The sequence below is a fragment of the Paroedura picta genome, chromosome 1, assembly GCF_049243985.1.
Source record: "Paroedura picta isolate Pp20150507F chromosome 1, Ppicta_v3.0, whole genome shotgun sequence".
In the NCBI taxonomy this organism is placed as follows: Eukaryota; Metazoa; Chordata; class Lepidosauria; order Squamata; family Gekkonidae; genus Paroedura; species Paroedura picta.
In genome coordinates, this window is record NC_135369.1 from 150045214 (window position 1) to 150059321 (window position 14108).

General features: G+C 45.6%; 1 protein-coding gene across 38 annotated transcripts in view; it reads left to right on the forward strand.

Moving 5' to 3' along the window:
* The window catches only part of DST (dystonin), a 404883-nt gene that overhangs the window by 150818 nt on the left and 239957 nt on the right, over positions 1-14108 (forward strand). For all 38 annotated transcript variants that reach the window (XM_077308292.1, XM_077308223.1, XM_077308177.1 and 35 more), the window contains one exon: positions 322-414. In XM_077308292.1, coding sequence (XP_077164407.1) covers positions 322-414 — 93 coding nt within the window. The remainder of the gene's footprint in view (positions 1-321; positions 415-14108) is intronic.

Below are 14108 nucleotides of genomic sequence, written 5' to 3' on the forward strand. Positions count from 1 at the left end.
GCGGGACGTGAACTATAATATGGAGGCCAAAATTGGGTGAAAAAAATGGCTGGACCCAATCCAGCCTACATATGCTGGAGACCACTGGCAATTTGGTGTCCCCATTTTCTCTTACATACATACATTTGCTGTACTTACACTGCCTATTAAGTGTACTCATAACAAAGCTATTTCTGCTTCTTAAGAAAACCTACTATTAAGATTATTGATTATTCCATCGCATCCTTCCAAAGATGCACAATGCCAGGTGTAAGTCAGGATATATGTTTTGTGCTCATTTGTTTTAAGTATTTTGCATTTTTTTTGTTTTACAAATGACAGGTGAAGTTGGTAAACATCAGAAATGATGATATAACAGATGGGAATCCCAAATTGACTTTGGGATTAATATGGACCATAATATTGCACTTTCAGGTAAGATGGCTCATCATTTTCAATTTATATTTATATTTAGCTTAGTTATTAATCAGCCATTGGCCATTTCAGATAAATTAACAATATACAAAATCAGTTAAAATCAAGACATAAAACTGATAAGATCATGAGGAGTTTAAAAGTTGTCAATTTAGTTCAAATTTATTTTTGATTTGACATTTTTTTTCTCTGATGGGTATGATTAAACTTGTCAGTCAGGCCAAGTATTGGAAATTTATGTTGAGAGAACAAATCACATGTAGGATTGTTGCAAGTATCCCTCCAGATATGCAGGGTTTTTTTTTACTTTTGTCATTCAACATTTATTTGAAATTGAAATGCAACATTGTGACATCAGGTAACTAAATAAGAAAGATGGGTTTATATTATGAAAGAGGTATGGTTGAAGAGCATACTTCCTGTTTTGATCTAAAGCCAATAAGAAAGCTGCTTACTGCTTTTCCATGTGACATTAAAAAGAACAAGCATCATAAAACCTAAGTGTTCATTTGGATGGCTATATTAGTCACATTAAAATGCCTGTAATGCAAATTTTTGAATATCTTTCTTTGTTTATGTCATAGATTTGCAATATGGAATATTATATTATAATATTTACATAATATCCTTAATTGCACTTTTCATCCTTAATTGTACCTTTAATCTGACATCTAATTTTTTATATGGCGGGGATACTCCAATCCATTTGATGCAAAGTAAAACTAATGCTTCATGTTATCAGGTTTTGATACTATAATCCTCTTTGCCTAATATAATGAATTGGGGAAAAAAGAACTTTCATTTGAAAAAAATGGGACAGTTAGATGCATAGTTATTGCAAGTCTAAGGAATGGAATCTGAGGGATTCTTGAATGCTCTAGGGGCCTGATGCCCTCTGGTATCTTGTTCATGGCCTTGGTGGAGGACTGGCATTTGTGCCTAAAAGGCACTATTGACGAAATTGCTCTTAGGCACTGTCTCCGCCCTCGCCTCAATTAGGATCTTTGGTATTCCCAGGAACTTTGTGAGAGGAAGAGAGAAGTGAGACGGCTCTAGCGAGTGTGGCGGAGGACTCATGAAGATACGGAAAGAACATCTTATCGCACACTTATAACAGTGTATGAGATGGTGGTGAAAGTGGTGTGTGCGCGTTTGCGCTGCCGGCATGCCGGCGGCCGCAGCTCCCTCTCCCTGCCCCTCCAGGCTGCCAGCAAATTGGCCGCCGAAACGAAGCAAATCTTCCCCCCCCTCCTGAAGCAAGAAGCTTGCCGGGCCGCAAGCTAATCGGACGCTTTGGCGGCCAATTTGCTTGCGGCCTGGCGAGCTTCTCGCTGCTGGGGGGGAGTGGGAAAAGGTAGCCGCGGCCCGGCGCCAGGCAGCAGCCCGGGAGTTGGGGACCACTGATTTAGGGTATTTTGATCTCTTACCACCTTCGAGGAAGAGTGTCAAAATAGTAGTGAATTGGACTTGAGCTGTGAGGCATTAGCTTTTTTGCGTACAAAGTCTTGTCGCTCTGCTGGGACCTTTCTACCACAGTAGATACAGAATGTGAGCTGGGAACTCCTTGACTGTTGTGGGGGATGATGTTTGATGGCTTCAGATGGCTCTCTTTAACCAAAGTGGACAAATTGAGGGTCATTGAAGGTCCTGTGGAACTGTGCTAGCTCCAACTGTGCCCAGATTTTTTTTCTGGGAGCTTGTTATACTAGGGCTGAAACTGCATGGAGCTTTTATTCCATTCCCAGGTCGATTCAGTCCCTGCCATCTCAGTCAAATATTAATTCTGACATTAAGGAAAGAAAGAATAAACATAAAAAATTACATTATTGCTGATTTAACGTTAGAGCTGGAAGTGGAAGATGCCAAAAGCAGTGCTGATTTGGGTTTATATCCTTAATTGTACAAACCCAGATCTTGTGTCTGTCGTAGCAGCTAAAGAACCAAAATTAACAACAGAGATACTGCCTTTTATTTTCATTTCCAGATTTTCCAATCATAGAAAAGGATACTGTTCCATTATGCAGCAATAAAAGCAGGTGAAATGTATGGTTTTGCACCATTTTGCTTTTTATTTAATACTAATGGCAAAGCCCGTTCGTAAGAATGGGCTTTGAAAGGGTCACACGTGGGGTGGCAGCAAGGCCTTTCCGGGCCTTTGGGAAGCTCTCCTTCTCCCCCCCCCCACTCCCCCTCGGCCGGATGCCTTCCCAAAGGCCTTGAAAGCACACCCGGGCCCTCTGCGAGGCCTTTGCAGACCTTTGGGAAGCGCCCCCTCTCCCCCACACCCCCCTGGCCGGATGGTTTCCCAAAGACCTTGAAAGTACACCCGGGGCCTCTGCGAGGCCTTTCCAGGCCTTTGGGAAGCACTCCCCCCCTGGCTGGGCCTCTTACCTGGGGCCCTGCAAGTGGAGTGGAGGAATCACAGACTGGATGGCTGTAGCAGCCAGGCATGTCTGTGAGGCAAGGGGTGAGGGTTTGGTGAGGGAGGGCGGGAGCTGTAGGGGCAGGGCCAACTGGGGTGCAGATTGGCCCTAGAGAGGCCGGACAGTCTGTCCCCCAAGGCTGTTTCACGATTATTAATAGGCACCAAATGGATAAGATTATATACTATATATGTAGGACGAAAAATACATATTTCCCCTGGAAACTGACTTTTTTTTCTAAAGTGAGAAAATATTTTATGAAAATACTGGGGTATATCACTGTGATCTTGTGTCAGAGGCAATTATATAGACTAATCATACAGACGTCTTTACTAGTATTTTGTGATTGGTTAGCACTAGAGAAATTAGTCCTTAAGATGCTATAGGATGGCCCCAGCCATTTGAATGTTTTCTTTTGTGGTCTAATACAGGTCATAGAAATAACACAAAATATGATACAATATTCTGGGGGGCTTCAATATCCACACTGATTCACCGTCCTCTGGGTCTGGACCGGACCTGATATCGACCATGGCGACACTAGAGTTCTCCTAGTTTGTAACCGGACCCACTCATCAAGCTGAATATACCCTTGACTTGATCTTCACTGCTGGGTTAGATGTGGATCTGGTGGTAGTTAACACCGTCCCATGTTTGGACCACTATGTCCTGAAGGCCTGGCTCAGGATACCACCACCCCCGTGTGGGTGGCGGGCATATTTTAGCCCGCCCATGGAAACTAATGGATCCAATTGGTTTCCTGAATGCTCTGCAGGACCCAATGCTTCCCAGTGACTCATTGGCGGCACTTGTGGGGGACTGGCAGTCTAGCTTGATGGCTACCATTGACGAGATTGCTCCCCTGAGCCCTCTCTGCCCTCGTTTCAAGGCTCCCTGTTATACTGGGGAGCTAAGGGAGAGAAAGATGGAGGTGAGATGGCTAGAGCGAGTGTAGAGAAAGACTGACAATGAGGTGGCAAGAGCATCTTATTGCACGCCTATGATGTAGGAGATGGTGGTTAGGGGGGCTAAACAAGAGTTTTATCCTGCCACTCTTGATACAGTAAGGGAATTGGAGGCCCCTTGGCCGTCCCGGGGGGTCATGTTTGATGGCTTCAGGCAGCTCTCAGAATCCAAAATGGGCATGCTGCTTGGGTCAGTGAGGACGACCACCTGCCTTTGAACCCTGTCCTTCTTGGTTGCTCAAAACAAGATACCAGTGGATAGGAGGCGCTCTGGGAGATGTTGTCAATCTCTCTCTGACTACTGGGAGTTCCCAGAGCTGCTAAAGGAGGCAGTGATCTATCCCTTACTGAAAAAAAACCTGCAGGACTTGGTCAGCTATCGCCCAGTGTCACATCTTGCATTCCTGGGCAGGTGGTCAAAAAAGCTGCAGTGGACCAGCTCCTGGCAAACTTGGAGGAAACTTCGAGGCTTAATACCTGTCAGGCTTCCTTCCTGGCCACAGAGTGGAGATGATCCGAGTCGCCTTGTTGTATGATCTCTAGCACCAGTTGGACCGAGGTGGATTGGCCATACTCGCATTACTCGATCTGTCAGTTGCTTTTGATCATGAGTTGTTGGCTCACTGCCTCCTTGAGGCCAGGATTTGGGGAACAGCCTTTCAATGGCTGTGCTTCTTTCTCCAGAACCGGTGGCTGTGGGGAAGTTGCTATCGCATCCCGACTCCTTTGTTGGATCCCACAGAGGGCTATACTCTTCCCCACACTATTCAACATCTTTATGCACCCTATGGCCCAACTGGTTTGGAGCGATGGGCTGGGTTGTCACCAATATGTGGATGACACCCCGCTCTATCTACTCATAGATGGCCACCCAGACTCCCCCCGGATACATTCGCCAGATCTTTGATAGCGGTTGATGGATGGCTAGAGCAGAGTTGCCTGAAACTGAGCCCTTCCAAGTGGCTGGGCAGAAAGGCTAGATAGGAAATGTCTCTACCCTCTCTGGCAGCTTAACATTACTCCCTTAGCCAGAATACTGGGTGTGATTCTTGATGCCTCCCTTTCATTGGAGGCCCAGGCCATTTGTGTAGCCCACATGGCATTTTTCCATCTTTGCCAGGTGAGGTTACTAGCATTATACCTACCATCGGACTGCCTAGCTACAGTGATCCATGCAATGTTCACCTCCAGATCAGACTTCTGTAAGTCACTCAAAGACCTTTTCCAAGCAGCTGCTAGGATCCTCACTGGTTCATACATGTACTTGCAGTTAAGTTCCAGCGTGGGCTGAGGCAGCTGCATCAATCTAAATTGAGATTCTGCTAGTTTAAACTCTAAAGGGAAGGGGGAAGAGTAGGCCAAATAGCTGATCCCAATGATCAGCTGTTTGGCTCGCCTTTTAGATGGCACCCCATGACCCTTCCCTGGCTGCAGAGAGGAAGGGGTGAGGAAGGGCTGTCAAACCTGATTTGTCAAGATCATCTGTTTGGTGGCTCTTTAAATGTCTCCTTCCTTCAGCCACAGCATTACTAGGCACTCTGTGGAGCACCAGTTTGTCAGCTTTTAAAATCCCTCCTTCCCAGGCAAAAAAAGAGACGGCTGGTTTTGAACCCAGCGAAGGTGGCAGGGGCGGGAGAGTCACCAATCAAGCGATCTGAGAAGATTACCTGTTTGGTGGCTCTTTAAGTATCTCCTTTTTCTCACTTTCCCAGTCAGCAAAGAGCTGGCTTTTCACCGCTTGGGAAATCTCTCAGAACTAATCTAATCCCTTCTCTGAAGCCATTGCCCGAACAGACATCTTGTTCCATCTAATCTCTCAGTTTTTTCTGTGTGTTGCATATAATTTCTTCAAATTTACTTGCAGTGCTTAACAAACTAATTGTGTAATTGGACAGCTTGTCTTTGTTCCCCCTCTTGAATATAGGGTCTGTAATCCCTCCCCCCCCCCCCCCCCAGTCTTTTGGTATTCTTTAGGAGTTATCAATGGCTTTAAATAAAGAGACCAGCACCAGCACCCACCAGTTCAGGTTATTTTTTATTATTTCTCTTCCTAAAACCCTGGATAGTTGCTGCCTGTTGGACTAGACAGTATCGGGCAATGCTGTCTCTAATTTTTTCCCTCACTGAGTACAGCAGTTTAGATCCTGAGCAGGATAGAACTGTGATCCTCTTAAAATGGGCAGTGTGAGACTCTGCATGTCTCCAGATTGCTGCTGAGTGGGTCTTCCTGTGATAATAAGCAGCCACACACGCGCCAGGGAACTCTAGTACTGGTCCATGATTGTATTTTGTAAAGCATCTTCATGTGTTAAACTTGCTATGAACTGCCAGTATATGTTTCTGCAGCAGCTGGCAGGCAATGTCTACATTTGAGGCATAGTTTTGGACTGCCTCCAGATATTGGACCCTGTCTTCACAGATTCATTTGTAATCTGGTCATGATTTAAAACAGTCAGCTGAAAGGTCAATGATTGCTCTTCTCAACAGTCTCAAGTTATTTGATGCCTGTGATTTAATCCTTAGTTGTAGGAGATGATAAACTGTTACTTCCTGTGTAATTTGGAACATGACAGACTGTTATTTATCAAGTACAGCTTTTTAAGAGATTAATTTTGCTTGTATTTGAAAAAAAGTTTTTTTTTTACAGATGGATCTAATTTTTAAATTTCTTTCTTGCTTTGTTCTAATGTCGAAAGTTATCACAAAGCCAACAGTTAATAAAGCTGCATGGTCAACCATATTCTGACTTTCTGTAGGTCAGGGACTCAAGGTTTCTAAGCCTATAGACATGTGGGATTCTGACACAGTGTGGTGGGTGCAGCTACATTTGGTGAAGAGCAGGGGTAAATGAAAGGACAAGTGTCAATGGGTGGTCTGATCCATCTGTTGGTATGGCCATGGCAAAATCTTTTATCACAGATAGTTTAATCAGATTCCTATGCAAGCCCAGTATTTTAATGCTCTCTCTAAAATTTATCATGCTATGCAGCTATATTATTTGATCTCAGAGGCCTGGCCCCTGATGGTTAGAAACTGAGGGAATTGAATGGTCATGTAGTCTTTTCAAACCCCATTTATAGGATGGGGGACAACAATGGATAGTCTTCCGTTAAATTCAGCCTGCCTTTTTAAAACTGGTCTGACCTGGCCCTACCTACTTGGATGATAGATGTGCTAATCCACATGCCACTTTCGAAGGGTGGGATTGGGTGTTTTGAATACCTCCCAATCTCCCTTCCTTTTCTCAGACTGGTTTATGGAACCCCATTCTCTTTTTAAAGTAGTTGTCCAGCAGAACTAGCTGTTCAAAACAGTTTTCCTCACCATCTGTGAATTGCTCCAGTTTCAGTTGCTACTGTGAAACAGTGGATAGAGCTGACTTGTAGAAATAGCCAAAGCCCAGTATGGCTCCTTGAGTTAGTGCCTGGTCATACACTTTTCTGTACATTACAGTATTGGGCCAGGTTCCAATTTGTTCAGTTTGGGGGTGGAGTGAAGCTGCTGTTTGTATTTGAGCATCTTGTATTGTTTACTTTTATTAATCCTGAATTTCTGTTTCATGTGTGTGTTAACGTTTGGTTGTCTGCTTTGAGTTTTTGTGCTTAACAAGCTAAAGCATCTGTATGCATGTACTTGCAGTTCAGTTCCATTGAGATCCATATTTGTTGTTGTTATGTGCGAAGTCGTGTCCGACCCATCGCGACCCCATGGACAATGATCCTCCAGGCCTTCCTGTCCTCTACCATTCCCCGGAGTCCATTTAAGTTTGCAACTACTGCTTCAGTGACTCCATCCATCCACCTCATTCTCTGTCGTCCCCTTCTTCTTTTGCCCTCGATCTCTCCCAGCATTAGGCTCTTCTCCAGGGAGTCCTTCCTTCTCATGAGGTGGCCAAAATATTTGAGTTTCATCTTCAGGATCTGGCCTTCTAAAGAGCAGTCAGGGCTGATCTCCTCTAGGACTGACTGGTTTGTTCGCCTTGCAGTCCAAGGGACTCGCAAGAGTCTTCTCCAGCACCAGAGTTCAAAAGCCTCAATTCTTTGACGCTCGGCCTTCCTTATGGTCCAACTTTCGCAGCCATACATTGCAACTGGGAAGACCATAGCCTTGACTAAACGCACTTTTGTTGGCAGGGTGATGTCTCTGCTTTTTAGGATGCTGTCTAGATTTGCCATAGCTTTCCTCCCCAGGAGCAAGCGTCTTTTAATTTCTTTGCTGCAGTCCCCATCTGCAGTGATCTTGGAGCCCAGGAAAATAAAATCTGTCACTATCTCCATTTCTTCCCCTTCTATTTGCCAGGAATTGAGAGGGCCGGATGCCATGATCTTTGTTTTCTTGATGTTGAGTTTCAAGCCAACTTTTGCACTCTCCTCCTTCACCCGCATCAACAGGCTCTTTAGTTCCTCTTCACTTTCTGCCATTAGAGTGGTATCATCTGCATATCTGAGGTTGTTGATATTTCTCCCTGCAATCTTGATCCCAATTTGTGACTCCTCTAATCCCGCATTTCTCATGATGTGCTCTGCATACAAGTTAAATAGGCAAGGCGACAGTATACAGCCTTGCCGAACTCCTTTCTCAATTTTGAACCAGTCAGTGATTCCATGTTCAGTTCTCACTGTTGCTTCTTGACCTGCATATAAATTTCTCAAGAGACAAATAAGATGCTCTGGTATTCCCATCTCTTTAAGAACTTGCAACAATTTGTTGTGCTCCACACAATCAAAGGCTTTAGCATAGTCAATGAAGCAGAAGTAGACGTTCTTCTGGTACTCCCTAGCTTTCTCCATGATCCAGCGTATGTTGGCAATTTGATCTCTAGTTCCTCTGCCTCTTCGAAATCCTGCCTGTACTTCTGGAAGTTCTCGGTCCACATATTGCTGGAGCCTAGCTTGTAGGATTTTGAGCATAACTTTGCTAGCATGAGAAATTAGTGCGATGGTGCGGTAGTTTGAACATTCTTTGGCATTGCCCTTCTTTGGGATTGGAATGTAAACTGACCTTTTCCAATCCTGTGGCCATTGTTGAGTTTTCCAAATTTGCTGGCATATTGAGTGTAGCACTTTTACTGCATCGTCCTTTAAGATTTTGAATAGTTCAACTGGAATGCTGTCACTACCACTAGCTTTATTGTTGCTCAGACTTCCTAAGGCCCATTTGACTTCACATTCCAGGATGTCTGGCTCCAGGTCAGTAACTACCCCATTGTGGTCATCAGGGATGTTAAGCTCGCTCTTGTATAGTTCTTCTGTATAATTTTGCCACCTTTGTTTGATCTCTTCTGCTTCTGTGAGGTCCCTACCATTTTGGTCCCTTATCATACCCATCTTTGCATGAAACGTTCTCTTCATATCTCCAATTTTCTTGAAAAGATCTCTGGTCCTCCCCATTCTATTGTTTTCTTCTATTTGTTTGCACTGTTCATTTAAGAAGGCATTCTTATCTCTTCTAGCTTTTCTCTGGAATTCTGCATTCAATTGGGTGTATCTTTCTCTTTCTCCCTTGCCTTTCACTTCCCTTAGCTATTTGTAAAGCTTCCTCAGACAGCCATTTTGATTTCTTGCATTTCTTTTTCTTTGGGATGGTTTTAGTTGCTACCTCTTGTACAATGTTGCGAACCTCCGTCCATAGTTCTTCAGGCACTCTGTCTATCAGATCTAATTCCTTAAATCTATTTGTCACCTCCACTGTGTATTCGTCAGGGATATGATTTAGTTCATACCTGAGTGGCCTAGTGCTTTTCCCTACTTTCTTCAATTTAAGCCTAAATTTTGCAACAAGAAGCTCATGATCTGAACCACAATCAGCTCCTGGTCTTGTTTTTATTGACTGGATAGAACTTTTCCATCTTTGGCTGCAGAGCACATAGTCAATCTGATTTCTGTGTTGACCGTCTGGTGATGTCCATGTGTAGAGTCGTCTCTTGGGTTGCTGGAAAAGAGTGTTTGCTATGACCATTGTATTCTCTTGACAAAATTCTACCAGCCTGTGCCCTGCTTCATTTTGTACTCCAAGGCCAAACTTGCCTGTTATCCCGGTTATCTTTTGGCTTCCTACTTTAGCATTCCAATCCCCCATGATGATAAGCACATCATTTTTGGGCGTTGCTTCTAGAAGGTGTTGTAGGGCTTCATAGAACTGATCATCTTCATCCTCTTCAGCAGCAGTGGTTGGGGCGTAGACCTGGATCACTGTGATGTTGAATGGTTTGCCTTGGATTCGAACTGAGATCATTCTGTCATTTTGGGGATTGTATCCCAAGACTGCTTTTCCTACTCTCTTATTGATTATGAATGCTACTCCATTTCTTCTGCGAGATTCTTGTCCACAGTAGTATACCTGATGGTCATCTGAATTAAATTCACCCATTCCTGTCCATTTTAGTTCACTGATTCCTAAAATGTCGATGTTCAGTCTTCTCATTTCTTGTTTAACCACGTCCAGCTTGCCTTGATTCATGGATCTGACGTTCCAGGTTCCTATGGAATAAAAATCTTTACAGCATCGGACTGTCTTTTCGCCACCAGTTACTTCCACAACTGAGCGTCCTTTCGGCTTTGGCCCAGCCGCTTCATTCATTCTGGCGCTACTCGTACTAGCCGTCTGCTCATCCCCAGTAGCATATTGGACACCTTCCGACCTGAGGGGCTCATCTTCCAGCGTCATATCGTTATGCCTATTGGAACTGTCCATAGAGTTTTCATGGCAAAGATACTGGAGTGGTTTGCCATTTCCTTCTCCAGTGGATCACCTTTTGTCAGAGCTCTCAGCTATGACCTGTCCGTCTTGGGTGGCCCTGCATGGTATAGCTCATAGCTTCACTGAACTACGCAAGCCCCCTTGCCACAACAAGACAGCGATCCTTGAAGGGGGTGAGATCCATATAGCGTACTTCAAATTAAATATATTTAAGCTAGAGGTTAAGATAATGATTACCTAGATAGTAACATAGACCGAAAAATTATTTTACTGATTTTGTTGCATTTCCATAGGTATTTGTACTAAACATTTCCCCCTCAGTATTGAGAACTGACCCCCCATTAAGAAATGAAACCCCCTAACATAGCGATCCCCAACCTGTAGGCCGTGGACCACATGTGGTCCTTTGACTAATTGGAGGTGGGCCCTGAAGGACGCCTTCTCCCCCCCCCCCGGCCCTTTACTTCATCCCCCCTGGCCCTTTACAACACACTTCATTGTTGTGGCGTGTCTGTATCTTATTTTGAAGGGATGTTTAAACATTACCATAGCGATCAGAGAATGTTAGGGCAGTGGTTGAGAGTAGAGGAGTAAACTACCCCCCCCCCCACCGGGCCTCAGTAAAAGGCGCTGAGTGGTCCCCGGTGAGTGGTCCCCGGCGTTGAGTGGTCCCTGGCGATAAAAAGATTGGGGACCACTGCCCTAACATAAAATTGTATTTCTTTCCTATCCAAATATTTTCTGTATAATCAAACTAAGATTTTTCTTTAAAGACTGTCACTTCAGTCTTCTTGCTAAGCCCATGGAGATTGAGAAGAAACACATGTACTTAAAGTGAAACAAAAATGCAATATGCTAATATAATGACTCTGGACAGCTTTGATTCACTGTGGTAGGGTCAGCAATATCAGGACTTCCCCCATGTGCATCCTTCTCCTTTACTGGATTTGAGGATGAGAATATTCATTGCTTATTTTACAGGTACAGCGTAGTCATGTACCGTTTTGTTACGAGTTATCCCTTTTAAATAGTTTTGCTGGCTTAATTGGAATTAGCGCAAAGAAATGCAACAGGCTCTAGAAAACTCTTGCTGGTAAGGGCTAGCCTGAGCCTATTACCCTGGTGTGACATACCTGTGCCACTTTATCCCTACCTCAGCCTGCAGGCCACCCTTCATTTCCGCCTGTCTGTCAGCTGACAGGTTGAAGGTGAAAGCTCTCCTTTCCTCCCTCACAAGTGCCCTTCAAAAGAAATGCACACGCAGGCCAAAGGCTTTGCTCTCAGTGCAAGACAGACAGAGAAATGCACTATTCATCTCAGTCAGCAAGCTTGAAGGGAAGGGGAGGGGGTATGCTGACTCCTGAATAAGAGCTGCAATTGGCTGAGTGGGGATATTTCTCAAATAGAAAAATGTCTGTTTTTGTCAGTGGTTGCTGGGCAGATCCCTTGGACCACAAGGCAAGCTGGTTAACTGTTGAGCTGTTTTTGATTATGTTACCTTTTTATATGGTATGCTAATAATGTTGCTAGACATTCAAGAAACAAGGACATGGATGACAGCAGACCTGGTCAACCTCTGCTAGAGCTTATTTTAAAAGTGGTAGTGGAACAATGATGGCTGTCGGTGGTAGAAGGAAGGCTATATTGTGCCGTGAGACATGATTAAAGAATGATCTCATGTTGCACACTAAGAAATTGGAACCTGCTATCAGCTGACATTAGCTGAAGGATTTTAATAGTTTTTTTTTTTTACTGCATGATGATGTCATCTCACATTGCAGCTTTTACACATAATAGAAGTGCATTGATTGGAATGGCATGAATGATGGTGAACTCTGAAGTTCCTCACTTTCCCCTAGGAATTACGTCTATATATTTTGACTAGAATATGGAGATGCCAGCTCAGAAAGATTGCATAAGATGTTTAAGTCAGACTTAAACATATGGGCTGAATCTTGCAAGAGGCTGCAATCTAGAGTCAAAAGCAGGTTTTGTTTCTCATCCCACACATAAGGACCATTTATGCACTGAAGGTTTCATGCCGGGCTGCAGGCTGGAGTTTTAGTCATGGCAGGTTGCCCCACCTCTTTCTGCACCCACATGGGGGAGCATTTGGCCCAGTGCACCTCATCCACCCCTGATTTGTGCTCTTGCATGGGAGCTGGGGCAGTGAAGTTCCCAGCGAATAAATGGTCAAAGATATACAGAACCTTTGGCAGCAGAAATGTTGGTATAGGAAGCTACTTTATTTACTGGTCTTTTCTGTAGAATCCCTTGAGTAGAATGGTACTGGATAGAGCTACAAGAGAATGGCAACTATGCCGCCCATTCTAATAAACTAAGAACTGGCTCTTTTATCTGCAAGTCAACTGGTATAGATGAAGCAGTAGCTCTGCTATGGAATGGAGTTGTGACGTTGTGGCCATCTTTAACAGCTCCTGTAGAGTGGAATAAATAAAAGAGTAAGCCCTAAGGGGGAGGAGAAAGGGCGGGCTCTGTTCGGGATAAAAACTTGGAGGGCCCAAACAGGAGCCGCGAAGCGGCTCCTGATTGGGCCCTCCGAGTGCCACTCCAGGGCCAAGTGGCCAATGTTGCGTGGCTCCCCATTGGCTGCTTGGCCCAGCCTCATCTTGCCCGGCTGGGAACTAACCGCACACAAGGACTTCCCTGACAGTGAGTACTCCTGCTGGCTTCCCCTCACTCCGCCCGGGGTCCTTGCGCCGCCGCTTCTCTGCACACACACACACCCTCACCAGGCAAACCCTCCTGGCCGCCCCCCAGGCGATCGTCCCGCCGCTGCTTCCCCGCCCCCACAGACACACACACACACACTCACCAGGCAAACCCCCCTGGCCGGCCCCCAGTGATCGCCCCGCTGCTGCTTCCCCGCCCCCCCCCCACACACACACACACAGACACACAGCCTCACCAGACAAACCCCCCTGGCTGCCTCCGCGATCGCCCTGCCGCTGCTTCCCTGCCCCCACAGACACACACACACAGCCTCACCAGGCAAACCCCCCTGGCCGACTCCCCCGCGATCGCCCCGCTGCCGCTTCCCCACCCCCACAGACACACACAGCCTCACCAGGCAACCCCCCTGGCCGCCCCCCTGCGATCACCCTGCCGCCACTTCCCCGCCCCCACAGACACACACACACACACACACACAGAGCCACCCACCGCGCTCTCCCACCCCTTCCCCCACCCCCCCACACACACTCCTCTCTACCCCCTCTTCCCTCGCCACCTCCTCCTCCCGATTCGCCCCTCCGCGATTCCTCCCCCACCCTTCACACACACCCTGTCCCCTCCCCTTTCACCTACCTCTCTGCCTGCCTTCCTTTCTTCCTTCTTACTTCCTGACTTCCTCTATTTCTCCATCTCCTTTCTGTCTCTCTGTCTCTCCCTCTCACTTGCTTCCTTTCTCCTTTACTCCCTTTCTTTCTCCCTTCTACCCATCCCTTCAACCACACATTGCCCTTTTTTCTCCCTCCCATACCTCCTTTCCTCTTCTTCCTTCCTTTCCTACAGTCTTCCTCCTCATCCACTAGGGCCTGCTGTTTTTCTTCAACAGCAGGCTTAATTTCTAGTTTTTAATAATTTA